Source organism: Cervus canadensis, chromosome 28 (assembly GCF_019320065.1).
Source record: "Cervus canadensis isolate Bull #8, Minnesota chromosome 28, ASM1932006v1, whole genome shotgun sequence".
In the NCBI taxonomy this organism is placed as follows: domain Eukaryota; kingdom Metazoa; phylum Chordata; class Mammalia; order Artiodactyla; family Cervidae; genus Cervus; species Cervus canadensis.
The window spans coordinates 31,023,942-31,043,251 of NC_057413.1; the positions used below are offsets into that span (position 1 = coordinate 31,023,942).

Consider the following 19,310-nt stretch of genomic DNA (forward strand, 5'->3'; position numbering starts at 1 on the left):
GGGTGCCATTGCCTTCTCTGAAACCCACTAGCACTAACTATAAATTCAATAAACCAGAGAGATGCAAATAAGTAGCATTTACTTCATGCCATTTATAGGTATGGTGCAATTAGGTTCTAGCAGAGTTAGCGCCTTAGCCCTGAAGACTCAGAAAAAATGATTTCCTAAGTCCCATAGTTGCTGAGTGACAAGCCTGAACTCTGAGGACCTGCCTAGCACTCTCTGCTTATTCTAATCCCCAGATGCCTGATCAGAGGAGCGGCAGGCCAGTCTCCAGAAAACCAAATAGTTGCATGCTTCATGCAGGCAGGTTGCACATTCCAACAAAATGAGGTATTTCAAAGGAAGAAAATAGAAAATCAAAAATAAAATTTTTCAAAAGGAGAAAAGATATGGAAAATAAACTGCTAGCACTTCACGTGTGAAAGAAGTGGTGATACCAACATTTTTCCCTACTTTATAATTAGCCAAGACACTAATCACATTCAGTGTAGGAAAAAGGATCTCATCAAATAATCACCTCCAGATAAGTAAGCCAAGTTGTTGTTAGCAATGCTTCCCAAGATACCACAGGGTTGAGATGTCCCTGCCCTTTATGGCAAATAAGTACTGAGCCCTCCAGGGGCCTCTTTAAGAGGCTTTTACTGCTCAGTTGCCCAGTTGAGTCTGGGGATGGGAGGGAACTTCAGATCATTTGTGGCTTTGGGCAAAGATTTTAGTCTTTGCTCCAAGAAAAAGTATCTCAGATTGTGACCTGGGTGCTATGGGCACAGATTCTCATACATCTGTTGCAAGTCATTGTGACCTGTGGGGACAATAGCTCATGATGTCTAATTACTCTGATTACTCACCTTGGGGAGTTGAAAGCCTTGACTTCTTGCAGTGGAAAGTCAGTTCCTGTTGGCAGTTGTCCGCATAGCCAATGATGGTCTGGAGCTGGTCCATGCTGGCCATGTACTTGAAGAATACTGGATGGGGGCTTTCTCCATTCAAGCTTTTGACCCTGACCAAGTGGGAGCCGTTATGGTGCACTGAGGTCCACGCAGTGTCTGGTGGGCAGAAGAAGGGTGGGGAGAAAGCAAGGAGACCATAATGAGGATGGAATCATTAAATGTAAATATGGAAAGCAGAGCATCTTTTATCTGAATTAAGTTTTCTTTTATTTTTTTGTAGTCATCAGATCTCTTTGCAATTATTCTCAAAATGTTTAACAGGAGGGATTCTCTTTATTGAAATTTTCACTATCATTATTATAGGCAACATTGTCAGGCGGCCAATTTTTAAAATTCTACAGTATAACACTCAAAGTTATAAATAGAACTTTTTGGCCCTAATATTTTCTTTCCATTACTATAAGGAGAAAGCCAAAGGTTACAGTGTATATATTTATCTTTCTACAAGTATATTTCTCATTTGAGCATCTTTTCCTCTGATAATCAGAGAAATGTGTAAAAGACATATTTGAGGAATAAGCTGCAAGCATGATCATGCAAAATAATAGAAGCTAAGAATTTTTGACAAAAATTAACTAACAGTGTGTCAGCAACCTTTTCAATGGCCAGCACTAAAAAAAAACACAGTGCCTAGGAATAAGACTGTTCCTAGCAGTAACCATAGTTACATGAATGCCTGTTGGAAAATTCTCACATATTTCTGTTACACCGATTACCTATGTTTTCAAAGAGATTTAAAAAACAATGCACACTCCATAACATTTATAACAGAAGAAAAACAACTTGACTTCTTTTATCTTCCCCCCAATATACATCCCACCACAAATACCCCCCCAAATGTACCTCCCACCATAAACACAGAAGCTCCCACAGTATAGAAGGCCGTGGCTCTGTGGCTAAAAGGCTGAGCTCAAGCTACCTTAAGTCAACTATCTCTGTAATGTCATTTAACTTTCTCTGTAATATGTATTTGATAAATGATCAGTCTGCACACAAATGTTCTATATTACAGAGCAGGAAACAGTCTTATAGAGTTTATATGATTTCTTAATAATTAATACATGAGTAAAAGAGCAAGAAATCAAAACAATAATACAAAGAATTCACTTAGGGGGTCCCCACAGGTCCCTGTTCCTTTCCTCCCCTGGGGATGTGGGTCTGGGAAAAACCTAACAGCGGTGCTGGTGCTCACAAACCCTTAACACATGAAATACATTGAGAGATTCAGGGAAGAGAACCCCAAGGGCCATGGGGAAAACTCTGGTTCAAAGCTTATGGGAAAAAGCATCAAAATATGCAAAAATTAGCAAGAACAGGAACAAACTGTGAGTCAGCATGACCAATGCAGTTTTATATTCAATTAAAAAAAGACTTAATGGATCACCCACCTATCTGCTCACTAGAGGGGGCTGTGAGTGTTCCCATGGCAACTTGAATTCATCCTTAATCATGTTTTCACTAGACATTTTACATTTCAACATTTTCCTGGAAAATTACTTAAGTGGGCCTGGTATTATTTTTGGTAATTACCTACTCACATTCACGCCCAGGGTTTCTTCCATCAAATGAGATGAAGGTGCAGGGAGTCATGCAGAAGACTGTTAGGCTTGGGAGTCCATCATTTCCAGAGCCACTGTGTCATTTACTTTCATGGCTTATGATATGCCTGAATGGTTCATATAGGCTAGTGGTCAGTATGATAGATTTATGGTCTTCCATGGCTAAGGTATAATAATAGAAATCTTTTCGAATGGAGAGAAGGGAATGGTTGAAAAGAACCTCCAAATTGCTCTTCTGAAAAATACTTTAAATGACTGCTCTTTCTAGAAATATTATTTAAAAGACCCCAACAATGACACATCATATTTCTCTAATATTCCACAACATATTATTTTCATAGATTTCAAAACCATGAACCTTTGACATGCCACATAAACTTAATTTTCAACCACAAGGAGACAGACTAATGAATTAAAGTGACCAGCATGATGGAAAAATTGTTGTTCAGTCGCTACGTTGTGTACAACTCTTTTGGACCCCAAGGACTGCAGCATGCTAGGTTCCTCTATCCACCACTATCTCCCGGAGTTTGCTCAACTTAGCCATTATTCAGGGTAGTCTGAAGCACAATTTTGGATCTGAAGTAATTAATTTTGGTAGTGGTGGTGGTTTAGTTGCTAAGTCGTGCCCGACTCTTGCGACCTCGGGGACTGTAGCCCCCCAGGCTCCTCTGTCCGTGGGATTCTCCAGGCAAGAATACTGGAGTGGGCTGCCATTTCCTTCTCCAGGGGATCTTCCTGACCCAGGGATTGAACCCTGGTTTCCTGCATTGCAGGCAGACTCTTTACCGACTGAGCTACTTTTTAATCATGGGCAAATTTAAACACGAATTTTGAACTATCGTTAAACTAGACTCTTTCAGAACATGCTAATCGACCTCAGTGGGGTCTTCCTCTGCACAGGAGAAGGGAGACCATTGGCTGCACTTGGTCAACCATTTTGCCTGGACCAATGAACCTAGTCAAGTTAACTTAGCCAAGTTAATTTGCTGGTTTGGTTTGATATTATAATAATTACACTGACTTACCATATCATACATTATCCTTCAGTTTGATTTTTCTTTTTGCCAAGTTATATTCACTTTGCAATTGGCAACACTTTTCATGCTTTATAATAGACCTCTGAACTATACAAGGAATCTTTTATAGCAAAACAATCAGTTATGGAATCTTTATTTTACATATTCAGGTAAATATACATTGAAAGCATATCTGCTATACTCATTTCCATTTCTCTGAGAAGTAGACAGAAAATAAGGCTTCATTATGAAAAATCTGATGCCTTTATAGTTAGTGGGTTCACTGCTCATGATCTGGAAATTGACCTCAAAGAAAATGAAGGTAAAAATTCCTCCTCCCACAGATGCCTGAAATGAAGTCTAATTTGTGTCCATTCAGTTCAGTCGCTCAGTCATGTGTGACTCTTTGGGACCCCATGGACCGCAGCATACCAGGCTTTCCTGTTCATCACCAACTCCCTGAGATTGCTCAAACTCAAGTCAAACAAGTTGGTGATGCCATCCAACCATCTCATCCTCTTTCATTCCCTTCTCCTGCCTTCAATCTTTTCCAGCCTTAGGGTCTCTTCCAGTGAGTCAGTTCACCGTATCAGGTGGCCAAAGTACTGAGGTTTCAGCTTCAGCATCAGTCCTCCCAATGAATATTCAGGACTGATCTCCTTAGGATGGACTGCTTGGATCTCCTTGCAGTCCAAGGGACTCCCAAGAGTCTTCTTCAACACCACAGTTCAAAAGCATCAATTCTTTGGTGCTCTGCTTTCTTTATAGTCCAACTCTCACATCCATACATGACTACTGGAAACACCATAGCTTCAACTAGATGGACCTTTGCTGGCAAAGTAATATCTCTGCTTTTTAATATGCTGTCTAGGTTTGTCATAGCTTTTCTTCCAATGAGCAAGCTTCTTTTAATTTCATGGCTGCAATCACCATCTGCAGTGATTTTGGAGCCTAAGAAAATATAGTCTGTCACTGTTTCCATTGTTTCCCCATCTATTTGCCAGGAAATGATGGGACTGGATGCCATGATCTTAGTTTTTTGAATGTTGAGTTTTAAGCCAGCCTTTTCATTCTCCTCTTTCTCTTTCATCAAGAGGCTCTTTAGTTCTTCTTCACTTTCTGCTATAAAGGGGGTATCATTTGCACATCTGAGGTTATTGGTATTTCTCTCAGTAATCTTGATTCCAGCTTGTGCTTCATCCAGTCCAGCATTTCGCATTTGTGTCCAAACAGAATATTTTTGGAAATTAAGCCAGCTGCCTTTGTTTCTTCTAATGAGAAGAGGTTACATGTTTTGAGAAGACTGAGAAGGCAAAATGCCAGACAATTTAATTTGTCACATCTATCTCCAGATACAGCTAGTCAAGAAGATGCAATCAGGATGATAAATAAGGATAGACAGATGTAAACACTAGAAGTCATTCCTGAACCCACAAAGACAATCTGAATATTACAATAGAGAAATACCAATAATCTTAGATATGCAGATGATACCACCCAATGGCAGAAAGCGAGGAAGAACTAGAGTCTCTTGATGAGCAGCAAGGACAGCAAGGAGATCAAACCAATCACTCCTAAAGGAAATCCACCATGAATATTTATTAGAAGGACTGATGTTGAAGCTGAAGCTCCAATACTTTAGTCACCAGATGTGAAGAACCTACTTACTGGGAAAGACCCTGATGCTGGGAAAGACTGAAGGCAGGGGGAGAAGGGAATGATGGAGGATGAGATGGTTGCATGGCATTACCAACTCAATAGACATGAATCTGAGCAAACTCAGGGAGATTGTGAACCACAGGGAAACCTGGCCTGCTGCAGTCCATGGGGTTGCAAAGAGTCAGACACAACTTAGCAACTGAACAAAAACAACAATAGAGACCCAAGACAGCCTTCTTAGAAATTGTGTTACTATACAGAGAGAAATATCATTACAACTAGCTTTCACTTTTTATTCACCTCAACCCTCTTGCCACACAGATAAGGAGACGGAAGTCTAGAAAAACTCACTTGCAAAACTAAATCCATGAAACTATGTAATTTAGCCACACATTTCTAAGTAATATAGTGTAAGTCACTGAGCTTTCTGAGTAAACTTCTCAAAGAGTGCTAAGGTCTGTAATTTTCCCAGACAGTCTTACTCACCTGAACCCTCTCCTATATTTGCAATGAAAATAGAACTGGATCCTGGTCATTTATGTGCTCATAGGGCCAATAAAGGCCAAGTCCACTGCTCCAGATGTTCGGAGGGTGTCCTGAGGAAGATGATGGTCAGCTCTCACCTGGCCCTGCCCTGGATTGCAGAGGCCCTGGTCCCTGCCATGTCATCTGTTTGTCAAAGCTGAGGATAACTGGTGTGTGCATTTTACTGAAGGGAAGGGATGACATCTCCTTAGATTTCTACTAAGGAGACACTGCCGGGCCCTGGGGGGCCCAGAGATGGCATTCATCCTGGCCCCACATCTCGGGTCCCTCCTGATAAATATTTATAGGAGCATCCTCATAAGGGTTGCCCTTCCTGCCATAATTTTGGGGCCTTGAGGCTTTTCTGACTTACTTTAATATTTTGGACACAAGAAAATGCTATAGGATACAGCTCGATAGCTTCAAGGGAATGTAGCTACTTCACAGCCTTCTTTCTTGGGATTTCAGAGGATGATGCTTTCACTTACGAGGTCACGCTGAATGTGTGTCTGCTCACTCATAAGGGCAGACATCTGCCATTTAACAAGAATGGACGTTTACTCAACATGACGTACCTTGTCTTCAGGCAATACATACACATGCCTGGCCCCTACCCGGAACCTCCTAGGAGCTCAGTTATTGGATGATGTTAGTGCCTCCCTTTGTGTGTCAGCCCATCATACAGCTCCAGAGCAAAATAATTTTCTCAGAGAGCACATTATATAATTCATTCATAAAATTAGATACAGACAGAGTCTGTATGGTCATGGTCAATAAGAGATATGGGTTATAATCTATGGTCTTGTTTAGTCACTAAGGCATGTCTGCCTCTTTGCAACCCCATGGACTGTTAGCACCAGCCTCCTCTGTCCAGGGGACTTTCCAGGAAAGAATACTGTGAAGAAGGAATTCATAGGGCCAGGACTCCACCTCAGGCCTATCTGTGCTGATCATGCTCGGCTGCCTCTCCAGTGGACTCTGAACTCTCTGCTTAGTGCCTGTGGGAACGACAATGGAAGGATAAGACCCCCTCCAGGCAGGGGAATCTTGAAGACCACATCCAGGTTACTCATCACCTAAGAGGAAACATACCATAATCACCCCTGTCTCCGGACAGGTCATAAATTTTTTCCGTATCTATCGGGATGTAATCACAGGCTTATCGATTATTAACTGGTTGGAACGTGACCACAAGCTTATTGATTATTAACTGTTTGGAATGTAACTACGGGCTTATTGATTATTGACTGTTTGAACACATAACACATGAATGATGGGGTTATTGTAGTTGTATTTACCCTTCCTTTGTTTATGTAAGTCTCAAGGGAATTGGGGTGGTGGGTTTGGACACGTACACATGGGGTATAAAAGATTTTCACAAATTCTGGTCAGGGTCCTTGGCTAAGAGGAGACTCTGCCTTGGGTCCGCCGGTGTAATAAACTGCACTCCACTTCTGAGTGAGTTTGTTTCCTGGAAAGCATGGCTATAACAACTGGAGTAGGTTGCTATTTTCTTTTCCAGGGAATCTTCTTGACCCAGGGATCGAACTTGCAGCCCCTGCTGCATTGCAGGAGGATTCTTTACTGCTGAGCCATAGGGGAGAAATGGTCTTAGAAAAGTAAAAGAAATCTCTGCGCCTCCAATTCCGTATTTAGTAAATGCTGAAGACCAAATGCTATCGTTATAGCCACCTTTGAATGCTAAGGCCGTGAACCGGGCATGTTTCTGGCCTAGCTACTCTCTGAGCATCTATATTTTTATTGTTCATCCAGACCATTCACTATGTCCACCCACGAGGTCGGGGCAGACTGCATGGCTGACAGAAAAGCAGGAAAATAAGCTTCCCTGAAGCATTTGTCTTTTTACCCTTGTGCACAATGACTGGACCTGCCCCAGAAATTCTGCGTCACCAACCACACCATGCCACATGTTTGATGAACTACCTTTAGAAGTGTCAAGAGGCAGGTCAGAATAATGTCTCTCCAGTGGAGGTGGAAAAGAGTTCTTTCCAGGCAAAGGCCAGTATAAAAGAAATGCAGGTTCACTATGTATGATAATCATCAAAGTGCAGCTCTTCTTTCATTTTCCTTATAAATTCCAACATTTCAACTTTAAATACATTTTTGTAAGAAACGCTAGTTCCAAACAAAACTTGCCACATGTAATGAATGCACAATAATGCTATGATTCCTGCCAATCTCAATTTTCAAGAGCAATGAAATCCCAACTCTTTATAAGCAAAGAAAATATATGTTGCAGCACCTGTGCATTTACTCATGAAAGAACTCTCCGGTCTATACTTACCACTTCTTTTTGACAAATTTCCAACAAGCGCTGATATCTACTTAAAATAGCAAATGTAAAACTTATGATATTCATAACATTGTTAGTGAGTTGAGTTAACATCTGTCTGTCTCACTCATCTGAAAGTCTATGAGAACAGTTAATTTCCCTTTCATTCCTCACATATAGCTTAGTGCCTGCAAGTTCATAGTATAAAGTGTGTATAATTGAATGAATGCATGAACTGAATGGATAACTGAAAAGGGAGCTGTTTGGATATGCCAAGACAGGAATTCTAGAAAAAGAGAGAAGAAAGGAAGAAGATCTATACTAACAAACAAACGTTAAACACATAGTGGTTTGGGGCTACACCCAGTCTGTAGAGGACTTAAAAAGATAGCTTGGCAGAATCCCCTCTCTTTACTGCTTACATCTCTCATAAGCGTTCTTATATTAATAAATCTACTTCTCTCCCCCCAAAAGCAGCTTGTGTTGTGTGTAAGACAACTGGACTGACTGCCCTTTGCTAAACCACCGTGCTGGGGACCTGACACAATTTCTGACACAGGAAAATGGCTGTTGAAGAAACACAACTGCAGATATTTTAATCTCAAACTCCTAATTTATACCCTCCTTTCACCTTTGGTAACCACAATTTTCTTTCCCATGTCTGTGAGTCTATTTATATTTTGTACATAAGTTCATCTGTATCATTTTTTAGATTCAAAATATACATATGACAAACCTAGACAGTGTATGAAAAAGCAGAGACATTACTTTTCCAACAAAGGTCTGGACAGTCAAAGCTATGGTTTTACCAGTGGTCATGTATGGATGTGAGAGTTGGACCATAAAGAAGGCTGAGCACTAAAAAAAAAAAAAAAAAAGAAGGCTGAGCACTGAAGAAGTGATGCTTTTGAACTGTGGTGCTGGAGAAGACTCTTGAGAGTCCTTTGGACAGCAAGATCAAACCAGTCAATCCTAAAGGAAATCAACCCTGAGTATTCATTGGGAAGACTGATGCTGAAGCTCCAATACTCTGGCCACCTAAAGCAAAGAAATGACTCATTGGAAAATACCTTGATGCTGGGAAAGATTGAGGGAAGGAGGAGAAGGGGGTGACACAGGATGAGATGGGTGGATGGCATCATCAACTCAATGGACACGAATTTGAGCAAACTCTGGGAGATAGTGAAGGGCAGGAAAGCCTGGTATGCAGTCCATGGTTTTGCAGAGAGTCAGACACAACTGAGCAACTGAACCAACAACAAAATACACACTACTATACATAAAGTAGACAATCAACAAGGACCTATTATACAACACAGGGAACTATACTCAATATTTTGTAATAACCTATAAGGGGAAAAATCTGAAAAAAATAGATATATATGTCGGTACTACTAAATCATTTTGCTGTCCACCTGGAAATTAACACAATGTGTAATCAACTGTGTCTCAATAAGAAAAGAAACGCAACTGCTTGGTTTGCATGAAGGCAATACTAATGAGTAAAAAGTGCTGCATTATAACTGGTTAGTCAATAAATTAAGATCTGAAGGGGGAATGGTCAGGGAGGCAACAGACCCAGTCTTCAGCTTGTTCATTAAGCCTCCAGGGATTCTTATGGACCGGAAGTTGACTCACTGCTCTGACGATAACCCATTTTCTTCCAGCAACAATCATTCCCACAGTGCAGTGTCTGAGACCCACTTTCTGAGCCTCATGACTATGATGTTATAATAGCAAACAACTACCCTGGGGCTTCTCTGGTGGCCTAGTTTGTAAAGAATCTGCCTGCAATGTGGGAGACACAGGTTCGATCCCCGCATTGGGAAGAGCCCCCGGAGAAGGAATGGCTACCCACTCCAGTGTCCTTGTCTGGAGAATCCCATGGACAGAGGAGCCTGGAGGGCTACAGTACATAAGGTCAAAGTGAGTTAGACTGACTGAGTGACTGCTAACATCCTGGGTACAGTATGGACACAAACATCTCCGTCTCAGTGGGGAGAGATATTGACCTTCCTCATCTTGTCACCAAAGAAATTATGTTCTGTTCCTTCTGTTTAGAAAGGGAATAGACCCATCAACAAATTTCACAAGCAGTCCATTCAAAACAGTTTCATTTTCTGTCTTGTTTTGGATGTCTCAGTACTAAAGGTACTAAAAAAGACTTGCAGAGTGGCTTTTTGTAGGACTTTTTGTAGGTCCTAGGACTACATTTCTGAAGGCTGTTACCAAGGATTTAATTTGAGTCATTGGTTTAGAATTTTGTTCTGGGTATATTTTTCCAAGTGTTAGTACTTGTTTTGTTTTGAATAATTAAAGAATGTTTAATTGTTCACAGGCACTGCAGCCTTATGGAGAAGGAGAAATGATTATAGTGTAAATATTTCCAGGTTGGAAGAACAGAATCAGGACCCTAAGATCGTTCCTCTATCAATACAAAGACTTTGAGGGAAACTCATGTGACCCTTGGATCAGTAAGAACTATTTAGCTATGTGTGTGTGTGTGCTCAGTAGTATCCAACTCTCTGTGACCCCATGGACTGTAGCCCACCAGGCTCCTCTGTCCAAGGGATTCTCCAGGCAAGAATATTGGAGTGGGTTGCCATTTTCTACTCCAGGGGATTTTCCAGACCCAGGGATCTAACCCAAGTCTCCTGCATTGGCAGGCAGATTCTTTACCACTGAGCTATAACCCTGGCTCATTCCTTGGGTTTTTTCCAGGAACCATCTGTGTTTTTAAATTTTTCAGTTAAATATTTTGTTGCTTAGCTGTTGGAGGTAGTCATTGGTCATTTGGCCTGTATGTCTTCAGCACACAGATTTCTTTAAGGCTTTGAGTTTTATAAAAATCCTTGGCATTTAATATTATTTGGAAATCTTCACTGAACTATTTAACTCCTGCACTCCATCTCCATGATCCATTTGATGTTCCACCTTAATTGCAATTATAGAACTCTTAGAACATTAATCTTTTCACATAGAACAAGACTATACTAATTTCAGGAGTTTTAGATGAGAGTTAGGCAACCACAAACTTCTCTAAAAAACTTATTATGCAAAAGTCATAGTGAAACAATAATCTGGACTTAATGTTTGTTCATTTGCAATGTAATATAAAGGCATAGTTACTAAGTGTGCTTTAATAATAGACATTTACATATCAATGTAAATCATTAAATTATTATCAATGATTTTCATGAACACACACACATACACATATACCTTAGAGCTCTTAAAACTTTCCAAGATTAAGTTAGAGTCTTTAGAAAACATTTACTTTAGAGAATTAATGTCTTAGACTTTATCTTAATACATGTGAACAATTTTTGTTGCATTGTGGACAAACCATAGCCACAAGGATTCAATGATGGATCAGTCAATCTCACCCACAGCAACCTAGGAACAACAGAATATTTGCTTGGGCTGTGAAATGAATAGCAGCACCAAAATTTTACATCTCCATTAGTTTTATTTCTCCATTGTGTGGTGCCCTTTATTCCCTTTCCATTTTAATTTTTTGAAGATAGAGGAGGCTGTGCTCACTGAAATCAAAGCTCCTCAACTTCACGACAGTGGTTCCTAAACCCGTGTGCAAATAAGCACCTCTGGGCTATGCTGTGTTCAGTTGTGTCTGACTCTTTGTGACCCCATGGACTATAGCCTCCCAGGCTCCTCTGTCCATGGGATTCTCCAGCCAAGAATACTGGAGTGAACTGCCATGCCCTCTTCCCGACCCAGGGATCAAAGCCACATCTCTTATGTCTCCTGTCTTGGCAGGCCGGTTCTTTAGCCTAGTGCCACCTGGAAAGCCCTAAGCATCTATAAAGAAGCTTAATAATAATAATACAGCCTTTCCTGGATGCTGACACAGGATCCTTCTGCAGAACGCAGAGCTCCCCTAGGGGGACAAACATGTAGGGACCTGGAAAAGCCTCATCCTGCTGGACAGTGTCCACTAGTGACAGTAAAGCAAACGACAGCCGGCAGGTCAGGTTGATTTGTGAAGTCACAGTCCAAATTATATTTTTAAAAGTTTGTACTGCCAAGGATATTATAACCACCCAGTAGGCTTTAAGAAGATATTTTACACTTGTTTTAGTAAACAAGAGATCCCTACTATCTAATTAAATGACCAACAGGCAAACCAAACTTCACATGCTCACAACTGGAATCCTGGTCTTCCATTAAAACATGGTCCTTCCCAAGAATTCTCCATCTCCATAAACAATAACTGCCCCTTCCTTCCAGGAGTCAGATCCAAACATGGGAGCCCTGCTTGTTGCCTCTCTTTCTCTCTGTCCATATCCGGTCCAGTGGTTCGAAAGCAATCTTTCTCTCCTCCTCCTCTCTCCTACCCTGCTCCCCACCATCACCACCATCTTGGCTAAATTACTAGAGCAAAGTCCTAACTGGTCTCCTTGCCCCGCCTTGATGCACCATGATGGTTAAAGGTCTTAACTGTGAAACCTGGACCAGCCCCTTTCCAGCCACATGACTTGAGGAAAGGCCACATCCTGGTCCTTCTGCCTGGGCCGGTCCCACAGGCCAGGCTCCCTGTGGCTGGAGGCCTCCTGCCCTCGTCTCCCCCGTCCCCCGAAGGCTCCACCTCCTGTCTCAGTGCTGCTGCTGTGATGTGGTAAGTGCAAATGTCAGCTTTCCAACTGAGTCCTTTTCTGATCTCTCTGTTTAAAACTGTAACCCATCCTTCTGCGGTCTGTGCCCCATTCCCCACTTTGTTCTGCTTCACAGCACCCACTGCCTTATAACGTGCCATGTATTTGATTCGCTTCTGTCAAGGGTTTGGTCACCCCCGACCATGAGAGGGAGGTGTTCAGATTCACAGTCTGTTGTGACCCCAGCTGTGTCAGCTCAGGGCAGGCGCTGAGTACACGTGTTCAATGTTGTCAGAAGTTTTCTCGCAACTCCCTTAACTTGGACATTTCTTCACGTCACCCTGGGAAAGGGAGTGATTCATGTCCTTGGAAGACAGTTTTCAAGGCCATCATATATATAAATTAATCAGGATGGGTAATCAGTAGATTTTACCTATTCCCTCCCTTATTCATAGGTTCCTTCTTATCTCTAGGATAAGAAAAACATGCTTATATATCATCAAGTATTATCCTAAGTTAATTGAAATCAAAGCACTGGGAAGACCCAGAGGGAGTGGGTGGAGAGGGAGGTGGGAGGGGGGATGGGGATGGGGAATACATGTAAAACCATGGCTGATTCATGTCAATGTATGACAAAACCCACTACAATATTGTAAAGTAATTAGCCTCCAACTAATAAAAATAAATGAAAAAAAAAAAAAAAGCTGAGTATCTGTTCTTACTGTCCCTTTGCATTTTGATAACTATTCTTGTCTACGGTGGTAGGGACCTAGGTTCACTTTGAAGAGGTAATAGCAATTGCAGGGAATCAAAATGTATCAGCTATTGCAGCAATCAGTATCAAAAATTGAACACCTTTGAGATAGTTACACATTCCAAATGGGCTTTAGAAATATGCACAACTAAAGCTTCATGGCAAAGCTTAGATCATGTGTTCACTATGATGATTAATATGTTTTTCTTTTATTACAACCATAAACTGGAGAAGATCAGGCAATCAGCTCTTGGTTATTCCTTTTGGCAGACTTATAAACTTGACCTCAGCCTTACCAAGCCTGCCAACAGTTAATTATCAACAAATACCTTTGAAATTTTACTCATCTGGGTACATGCTATTTGGGACTATTTCTACCTTTCTATGATTCTTGGAATTTTTCAGTGTATATGGAACTCTGCTCATAGGATTAACCCAAGATAATATATATGAAAATATAAGAAAATATATATGAAAATCTGCCCTAGACTTTTGTGATAATTAAGAATCTAATTGATATAAAGGAAACGTATTATTGGGATGCTAGCTTCTTTATTTAGCTTTCTTTGTTCTTGGCACTCACTTGAGTCATGGCAATGAAAGTAAATCAAAGCAGAAACTGAATCACTTGAAGGTTATAAACCACTAGAGTCCAGTATATCTAGAAAGATCCCTTGGGCCGTTTCCCTACATATTTCACTGATCACATATCTTTCAGTAAAAGTAAGTTGATGTATTTAACTGGATCATCACACCACAATCTTCTGGTCAGTATTTATGATAAAATATTTTCCCCAAAGCCCCAAACAGCCATACTCACACCAGTGCAATGCCCTGGGAGTTCCTGCATCTTCTGTAACAACTTCTGGGGTGGTTTGGGGACTAGAATACATATTTGACTGAATTTAGATCAGATCACATATTAACCACTGCCAAAAATGCTTAGATTTTTTTCATGTATGAAATGACAATAGGTATTGATATAAAAACCACATTAGGATTGCAAGCTATTCACAAACCATCATTATAAGTTTACCCATAAATAATTTCCTCCTTGTGAGATCTGCAACCCTTCCTGAGTGATGTAGAGCCATAACAACAGAGAAACCAAACTATAACTAATTTATAGTTACCTAAGAACCATCTATAGTTGGTTTTTTTCTGATAATTATCTCAGAATTTGTACTTAAATTCTGTGGTTGTTGAAGTATCTGTTAGGGCTACACTGCTAGAGTAACAGAAAGTTTTCTAAAGGAGGTTTGTCCTCTTTATTGGGCAAACCTTATATGAGCATGGAGAAAAATTTATGGGTACAAACACATATAGATACCGGTAGAGAAGAGGTATAAAAAATTTGTATCAGTTCCATCAGGCAAGTTGTCATTCATTGCAGTGGAAGTTTTGGTCCTTTGTGCTCCTATACATTTGTCAGAGAGCTTAAATTAAAAAGTTTTAAAGAATTAAAGGTGTCATAAACACTATGTAATACACAAGTCCTTTAACACATATTAACAATCAGGTTTTTAAGGAAGATGAGTTATTATTTATACAGTTGCACGTGAATAGTATTATTAGATGGCATATATACACTTGCTGTGTGCGTTAGTCACTCAGTCACGTCTGACTCTTTGTGACCCCATGGACTTGTAGCCCATCAGGCTCCTCTGTCCAGCGAATTTTCCAGGCAAGAAGACTGAAGTAGGTTGCCATTTCCTAATCCAGGGGATCTTCTTGACCCAGGGACTGAACCCAGGTCTCTTGTGTCTCCTGCATTGGCAGGCAGATTCTTCACCACCATGCCACCGGGGAAGTCCATATACACTTTAGAAACATTTATTATTCCCTAGATAAACTCAGGGTTTCCCAGATGGTGCTAGTGGTAAAGAATCTGCCTGCCAACCCAGGAGACATAAGAGATGTGGGTTCAACCCCTGGGTCCAGAAGATCCCCCGGAGGAGGACATGACAACTCATTCCCGTATTCTTGCCTAGAGAATCCCATGGACAGAGGTGCCTAGTGGGCTACAGTCCATAGGGTCACAAGGCATCAGACAGGACTGAAGCGACTTAGCATGCATGCACGCAGATAAACTCACCTGATTACAGATTCAAAGGGATATAAATGGAAATTTTCATCAATTTATGAAGTGAACATTCTCCAAAGACTTTGGCACTTATTGACATGAACTAAGAAAGAAAGTTTACCCTTTTATGTTGTAGATTAATAAACAGCAATTTATTGCTATTTTTTGCATAAAGAAAGAACATTTTCAGGAAAATAATGACATAACTTTTATTTACCACCTCTTAACTATTTTAGAACATTACATTTAATACTTCTTAGAAATCCTATTACAATTACAATCAAAATGCACATCTAAGTAAAGCTGCCACTAGGTAAGCTCTGCTTACTGCACCTGGATTTTTCCTACATAGCAAGTATTTACATGAGTTTGTCATTAAAAATGCTTATTAGCATACCTGTCATGTTGCAATATACCAGGGATGGTTCCAGAGGGCCACTTCCATCTGAGTCGATATAATAGAGCCCTGAAGAGTTGCCTCTGTGCCAGTGGGCTTCGCACGACTGCTCGTGGAGAGCTGCAGAGGACGGAGGTCTCAGACAGGAGCGACCGTGGGACGAATCCTCCACGTTGCTACTTAAGTGATACTTTCCCCAGTGACACTCACTCTGTCTTGCGCTGAGGGACATTTTCTCTAGAGGAGTGTTTCCCTGTTTCACTCGGATAGCACAAAGATTCTCAGGCACAGAGTGAAAGATTTTAGGAAGTATCACAATGCAACATGTGGATCTGAATACGTTATGCTCTGGAAACACAGAATTCCTGTCAAAATCAGGGTAACTGGATTGGCTCTAGTCTAATTCTTTGCTGTTTCAGAATATCTAAGCATCTGAAATGCATTGGCTTAATATCCCTAAATGACCTGTTATTATATAATAATTATGCTATTTTAAAAAATTTACTTAGTAATTATATTCTTTGTTTACTTAAGACAATTTCCACATGAAATGCATTTTTTTTCAATGAAATGGATTTCACAAATCAGCAGCTCTACTTCACTCCGTCTTTAAAGTTCGTTTTAAAAAGAAGCATCCTAAAATGCTTTGGAAATGATTATTCAAGAAAATCAAAATTCAAAGGAATATATATAATATATATGAAAAGTCTCTTTGTAGTTTCAATTTATCCTAATTCATAAATGAATTTTCTATGTATACAATGAATGTTTTACAAGGCAAGTGATTAGCATCTGCAGATGATGAACTCAATTAATATTTAGCATGCATTTAAATGAATGATCAATCGAGTAACAGCTCCCTTGCTCATCACCCTTTGCCTTGACAGGAAAAACCCTTTGAAAACCTGAAAAGCTGCTAATGGCTGCTGGGAGGGAAGTGTGGCACTAATTCTGGCACAGAGTTGGACTGGATCTTTAAGTCAGCTCTAAGGATCAAATCTGGCATCTACACAGAAAAACTCAGGTGGTAGTTAGACAAGATCCACAAACTAGAGTGATCCTAGGAGGATATGTCAATCCAATTTCTGCCTTTCTCCCATATGTGGAAATAAAATTAAATAATTCACAGGGAAGAGTTCTTAACAGTGCAATGTATTCCCCCAGTAGGAGGGACTGAATGTGGTGAGATGAGTGAATTTTCATATCATGCTGTCTCTCTCTGAAGACCAAGAGGGAGGGGTGCTATGAGAGAAGAGTTTCAGAAGTGTCAGTAATGAAAAGGAAATAAGGAAAACAATAAAACAAAAGCTTAAACGACAGCCAATAATTAGAAAACCAAGGACATTTCAGGGCTTTCTCTCATAATTTGCTTGTAGATAATGGATTGGTCGATCATAAAGATTTGTTAGCTTTAAAGATGAAAGAATGATTCTTCAGAAAAGAGACTGATGTTCTAAACAAAAGAAACACCAATGAGAGGTGATCGAGAATGTGACATTGGGTAAAAAAACTTAGCTTCTCAAGTGCAAAACACAGATAATTGGACATTTATCTCCTAGAGTTGTTTCAAGGATTAAAGGCGTTGAAATAAGCAGAGACCTAGAATCATGCAAGTACGTGGTAAGTGCCAGTATATTAATCATCATCATCACCAACACCAACACCATCATCACCAAAGAGCATCAAGATTGCAAAGGGACCTGAGTATTCACCTGGCTTCTTACTGATATTGAGAAACCCAACCAGGTTAGCTTCCACCCTGCACTTCTGAGATTCTTCCTGCTTAATTTTATAAACATTGTTTACAAAACATGAACTCTAGATTTTATTTTTACCTTTGACTATATTTTATTTTCTTATCTTTATTGTCTTTCACCTACATATTTTCTGTCCTAGGATACACATATTTCTGTAAGCTGCCTTACCACTCATATGAAATAATGCAAAATAAAAAGTATAAGAGGTAAAAAGTAAATTAAACAAATCAGACAAAAATTAATGTCTAAAGTAATTATTTTTGTTGTTACTTTCTAGCACAGAGTTGCACAGACATGCACATATACACAAAATAATGGACAGAAAAACAGAGCCACATGGAAATCTGGACAAAGGAGTGCGAGGCTTACAGGAGTGGCAAGTTGCGCCCGTGTAACCCGTGTGTGCACAGTCGCAGGAGAAGGTGTTCCAGGACTGGGAACATTCACCCCCATGTTCACAATAGCTGGGCAAACACCTAGGGGAAAGCAGACACAGCACTATCTCTCACATTTGGTCATGATAAATTGTATCTTAAAATGTAATCAAAGATTGATAGCAACAGTGAATTGACCAGAAAAACTTAACATGGACAACACTTGCTGGGTCTATCATCAAAATTTTCAAATGTGACATCAATTACAGACTAAAAAGTTAATTAGATGCTACCAACTGTCATGCATTCGTGACAGGCAAATTTTCTACACATCTCATTACATCATAAAACATGTTTGCTTTTTCACAAATAAGGCAAGATTAATTTCATACATGACTAAGGATATAAATTGCCTGCAGTGGCCACAAATAGCACATTTTCTGTCCTTGATTCCATGCCCTTGCAGTGTGACCTATGGATACTTCCATCAAAAGGTATAGCTTACTTCTCCATCTTGAGTGAGGGTTGGGCATGTGACCTGCTTAGACCAATGAGGCATTAGCAAACCGACCCAGCAGAGGCTAGAAAAGGGCTTGGGCAACGGGCTTTCTCTCTCACTGAGTTTTGAACCCTGAAAGCACAGCCACATGAAGGAACCTGGGCTGGTTCATGCGGTCCAGTCACTCTGGTGGGTTCAAAACCACAGGACAAGTGAATGGGAGGATTATAAGTCTTGCAGCTGTCAGCTGAACCCTCAGGCAACCACAGATGCACGAGAGAGCTCAGCAGCAAATACAGAACTGTGAGATAAACAAACAGCTGCTGTTTTGGGCTAGTCAGTTTTAAAGATAATCTATTGTGCAGCCAAAGCTAGCTGGTGTATTATGTACACCACACTGTAACATATTGCCATGTTGACTTAGTGCATAAGAAAACATTTTTTTCTTCATTTATTTTTATTAGTTGGAGGCTAATTACTTTACAATATTGTAGTGGTTTTTGCCATACACTGACATGAATCAGTCATGGGTTTACACGTGTTCCCCATCCTGATCCCCCCTCCCCCCTCCCTCCATTTTAAAGAGAAGGAAAGAAGGCGGGAAAACAGAGACAGTTTTTTTATCCATGTAGTATCACAGTGCCAGGGATTCTGAATGTGATCTACTTTAGTCAGACTGAGGATGCCCTCAGGAATTAGAGAGAGCACTTATGACTGAGGGCTTTATTTTTATTTTTCCCCTCATAATTGAATAAACCACAAAATCACTCAGGTAAACCAAATAACCACTTACGTCTCATGGACACTATTATACCTCACTTATCA

The 19,310-nt window shown here is 40.3% G+C and overlaps 1 protein-coding gene across 1 annotated transcript in view; it reads right to left on the bottom strand.

Moving 5' to 3' along the window:
* LOC122430107 (contactin-associated protein-like 3) overlaps positions 1 to 19,310 on the bottom strand; it is a 191,998-nt gene that overhangs the window by 30,914 nt on the left and 141,774 nt on the right. The window contains exons 11-13 of the mRNA XM_043450906.1: positions 17,982 to 18,088; positions 15,856 to 15,975; positions 852 to 1,049 (exon numbers count right to left, since the gene is read on the bottom strand). Coding sequence (XP_043306841.1) covers positions 852 to 1,049; positions 15,856 to 15,975; positions 17,982 to 18,088 — 425 coding nt within the window. The remainder of the gene's footprint in view (positions 1 to 851; positions 1,050 to 15,855; positions 15,976 to 17,981; positions 18,089 to 19,310) is intronic.